Source organism: Trachurus japonicus, chromosome 18, assembly GCF_045865225.1.
Source record: "Trachurus japonicus isolate A0001 chromosome 18, Traja_1.0".
NCBI lineage: Eukaryota > Metazoa > Chordata > Actinopteri > Carangiformes > Carangidae > Trachurus > Trachurus japonicus.
Genome location: NC_140924.1, coordinates 16,387,732 through 16,392,167, shown reverse-complemented (window position 1 = coordinate 16,392,167; position 4,436 = coordinate 16,387,732). Strand labels below are relative to the sequence as shown.

General features: G+C 38.4%; 1 protein-coding gene across 1 annotated transcript; it reads right to left on the bottom strand.

Annotated features, from left to right (window-relative positions):
• Window positions 1-1,217: 1,217 nt before the first annotated feature.
• LOC146968958 (sterile alpha motif domain-containing protein 9-like) lies at window positions 1,218-3,320 on the bottom strand. The gene has a single exon (XM_085759051.1). It carries the CDS (start codon window positions 3,216-3,218, stop codon window positions 1,236-1,238), a length of 1,983 nt encoding a protein of 660 aa, XP_085615177.1. The 5' UTR covers window positions 3,219-3,320; the 3' UTR covers window positions 1,218-1,235.
• Between the last annotated feature and the right edge of the window lie 1,116 nt (window positions 3,321-4,436).

Below are 4,436 nucleotides of genomic sequence, written 5' to 3'. Positions count from 1 at the left end.
ACCTAACAAGTCAAAACGTCAAAAGTTTAGAACCGTACTATAAGAAAGCAAGCATGCAAAAACTGGTGCATTGAGAATTGGCTGAGTGCGAGCTTAACTTTCTACTGTAGTAATTTCAATTTTTGATATCAAATATGTAGCTTTATTCTCTCTCTTATGTTGTTGTGTTCGTCTGGCCCATGGACCCTCAGTCTGAAATAAAGCTATACGTTGTGACTCATAGCTCAAATTAATAATTCCTTTATAAATAGCTACTTTAAATACAAGTTGTGGAATAAAATAAGATTATAAGGCATAAGGAAGGCCATAATAAATAAATAAAAACAATACAAAGAGATTGTGGATGTTAGAGAACTAATCAAATTACAAAATTCAGAAATATATTAGGTCTAGATTAGGGAATAAAATATGATAGAATAACAATAAGGAGACAATATTACATAAAAGCCAATAATATGTTTCATTGTCATTATGTAGGACAGACACGAAATGGCTTTTTATTTTCTCCTTTATTTTATTTTCTTCTTGTATTAAAACCAACAATCAAACGATTGAATAAACACAATTAACAAGTTTAATTCTAAATGGCAGCAAAAATCAACAGTACACCATCTGATGAAATTTCAATAAACTTCTGCTGGAGCTAAGCTTATTCAAAAATACAGATAGGCAGCAAAACATCCCAGTGCAGGTTTAATTCATTTTTAGAAAAAAAAGAAAAGAAAGAAGCATTCATTCACTTTAGCTATATGCTCCCGTAAAACATGTTTCTTTCAAAAAAGAAAAAGTGATTAATGTTTGACATGCACATGAGTAACACCTAATTTAAGTCACTAAAAATGCATCCATGATCCAACATCCCATACAATATCATAAACTCAACTCAAACCAGATTAATGACAACACAAATCACACAAATGCGTTTCAGTAATGTCTACAAAAACTATACTTTAGGAAAACGTATTCAAACCTAACCTCTTGTAATTACAAATACTTTATTAAATCTATTGTCCCTTCCACCATTTTGTAAACCTGTCATCCAATCAAAAAATGAATGTGTATATCAAGATTATTTGGTTTGACAATACCCACCATCACGCCAAACTTTGCATCTAATTTATAGTAACTGACTCCATGATTTCAAACTACTTTGGTCTGGACTAAAATATCAGAGCAACTATTTGCTGGATTGGTATTAGTCAATGTTTGTTCATTCCCTAAGTGTCCATAATCAGTCATTGTGCCGACATGTCTGGGACTCCCACTTTGAAGAGGACAGGACCCCGAATGGTGAAGCCAAGATAGAAAAGCTGGGGGCTCTCTGGAGCATCCTGTTCAACTTCTACTGAAGCCTTTATTTTCTTTCCACCAACGCACACAAACATTTTTCCTTCTTCATGCTTCTGTGACGTGGTGTCAGAGTAGCAGGGCTCTACCTGGACCGGGAGGAGGATGTCTTGGATATCTGGTATTTGCCACACTTCACCATTGATCCACATGTTATTGATCCGCTCAATTTTCATCTCATCTCTCTCTGTGTTATCTTGTTCTGCAACCAGCTCAGCATCCACCTCGCTTTTCACAATTTTATCCAGCCTTGATTTGTGAATCCATTTTCTCAGTCCAGAGCCCTCTCCCAAAAAAAACAGAGGTACAAGGTAACGGCCCCGGAGGTACTTGGCATACCCAATTCCCTGATACGCTTCCTCCATGAATGTAACAAACTGTTGCAGGTTGGGCTCAAACATGGGGTCAAGAGGCTGCTGTGGAGGTTCTCTTCTTGTTACTTGGTACTCTTCACTGTCCTCATCCTCACTGGATTCGTCCTCTGAAGTGCGGTTTTCTGTGGCCTGTTGAGCCACTTCTTCATCAGCCTTTTCTTGCACCACCTCAGGCCAAAACAACAGCAGAACCAAGAGACAAAACTCAGGGCGTCTGCGCCCTTCATCTGAGCCCAAGAACCGGTGGATTATTGTTTGGAGATCTCTCACCGGGGTGAGTTGAGGACAACGAGGCGCCCTGTTGCTCAAGATGATGTTGGAGAGGATGTACCTTTCTGCTATTTTAACATCATCAGCATTTTCCTCATAGGTGTCTTTAAGAACACGCCTGATTGCCCTAAAATGAGCCACAGATTCCTTACTGTCCTCAAACTCAGCACATGTTCTTTTGAAGATGAAGAGGCCGTGATTCAGAAGTCTAAGAAGACCTGGAAAGCTGCTGGACAAGAGTACTGTTGGTTTTGTGTAATTTTCGTAACAACGTACAACGCCCCTCCAGAAGTAATGTGGCTCTGAAGTTGTCTTGTCAGGCTTGGAGTAGGTTAGGTACCACTCAAAGAAGTCAAACTTCTCTTTAACTTCCTCTTTTTTGTCTTGGATGAACTGCCAGCGTTGCTCTTCAGGGAGTTTGTTGAAGGCTATATTTGCCACGTTAGTGAAACCAAAAAGGCCTCTGTTGTTGAAAAAATATGAAGTGCTCACAGGGCCTTCTGTCTCCTCCATGCCTGGGCCCCTCTCAGCTTCAGCTTTCCTCTCCACGTCTTGAAATGCCTCCAAGGCTTTCTCTGTCATCCTTAAGACCTCACTGGATACGAGTTGCTTAGACGTTAACCATTTCTTGTAGACCTGTCCCAGAGTGTCAGCCACATAAGATTGGAGTGGAGCTCTTTCAATGGCTGTTTTTGCCCATTTTTCAGCTGCTGCAAAGTCACACCGGCCTCTTTTAATGCAACTAAGACGGGAAAGAGTTTGGGGGAAATTTGGGTTACTGTTGAATTTACACGATGCAGTTTCCAAGACAGAGAAGGCCTGATCAACATCTTCAGTCAGTATGTCTTCAATCAACCTTGAGAACTCGGTTTTACCTGTCTTGTCCTTTTTTCTCTTTAGCAGCAAAACGTTGATGAACTTTATTAGATGTGGTTTGTGCTCATCTCCACACAGTGAGAATAGTTGCTCCACTGTTGAACTCCTGGAAATCTTTAAATTCGTCAGCAGCTGCTTAGCTGTCTGGGCACATATTTGGTCAATCATAAACACTTTTCCGGGGGTTCGACTGCATATTGTGATGAAAACAGTAAATGGCTCCATTCTTTCTTCAAAGGGGGGATCTCCATGATTGGGATCAGGTCCAAGGACTTGTTGACACTCATCCATCAGAAGGTACGACTTAGGAACATACGCTCTCAGTAGTACCAGCATAGAGAACAGTTGCATGTTGGTGGAATTTGGATTATTTGTCACATACTGTTCCACCTCCTCCCCAATCACAAAGGTTTCATCTCTAACGTCAGAGGCCACAGTGTCTGCTGTGTTTTGCTCCATGGCAGGCAGTTTAATGAAGATGAAAGTTTTGTTTACTGCTGCTGGTTGACCAACCTAAAGAAGTGACAACAACAGAGTGCATAACAATGATTTATTTCAAACAAAAAACAACGCGCATAACCTATCATGTTCTATTGTGTCAGCCTTTGTAAAGGATTTTACAAGGATCACTTGTACAGTGGCTTAATTAATAGTACAGTAATAACAGTAAGTCAGTAAGTCAAGTCATTGGTAACATTTTGTCATCTTCAGGTCAAAAGTTTTATTGCCCCAATATTTCAGGTTTGGTCAATGGTTCCAAAATTATTTAATATCAGTTAGCAGATGATTAGTAAATAGTTAGTACCTTTTTATAATGAGTGAATTGCCCTTTTTTTGGTTTCTCAAATGTATTGTAATCAATGATAGTCCAATTTCTATTTCATGGTTTACAGATTTTGATTGCAGATGAAAAAAAGAGAGCGAGAGAGCTAAAAAAAAAAAAAAACTAAATTAAACAAAACTACTTATCGAATTATCACATTTTCAAAAACAAAACAAAATAACATAGCTACTTATTTTGGCAATATGTAGATAGTTGTTGGAATGTGCTCTGAAATTTTGGTTAGTACGATTCAGATTCAGAACAAAGCAATGAAAAATTACTGTAAAAACAAATGTTAATACAAATCTTCTTACCTGTTATGGTTCCTTCAGGTGAGTTGTTGACTGAAGAGCCTGAGGATGTTACTTATACACACTGGTGCCACACCTCTGGATACCATACATTCTTGTCATGGGCACAAGTTATTTCATTGTGGTGAGCATCAGGGTGCGTGAATTTTTCAGTGACAACTCAATTAGGCCTATTGTTTGTGTGAATAAAATTAACTTACACAGAAGTGAAAATGAAACCCTAAGTTCATGAAGGTTTTTCTGTAAACGGTAACTTAGAGCTTCATGACCCAGCTTTTCTTTATATATCTGACCTTTCTGTCAAAGTAACACTGCATTGTATAGCAGTTTATTATTAAATAATTTAAAACCAAAAACAACTTCTTCAACAAAAAAATCACTAAGTTACAAGAGTTGCTATTATGATACACTACTACTGAATAAGGCCCTACCTCA

What these genes read in the sequence shown, in the direction of transcription:
- LOC146968958 (XM_085759051.1), bottom strand. Translation starts at nt 3,218, where the DNA reads ATGCAACTGTTCTCTATGCTGGTACTACTGAGAGCGTATGTTCCTAAG.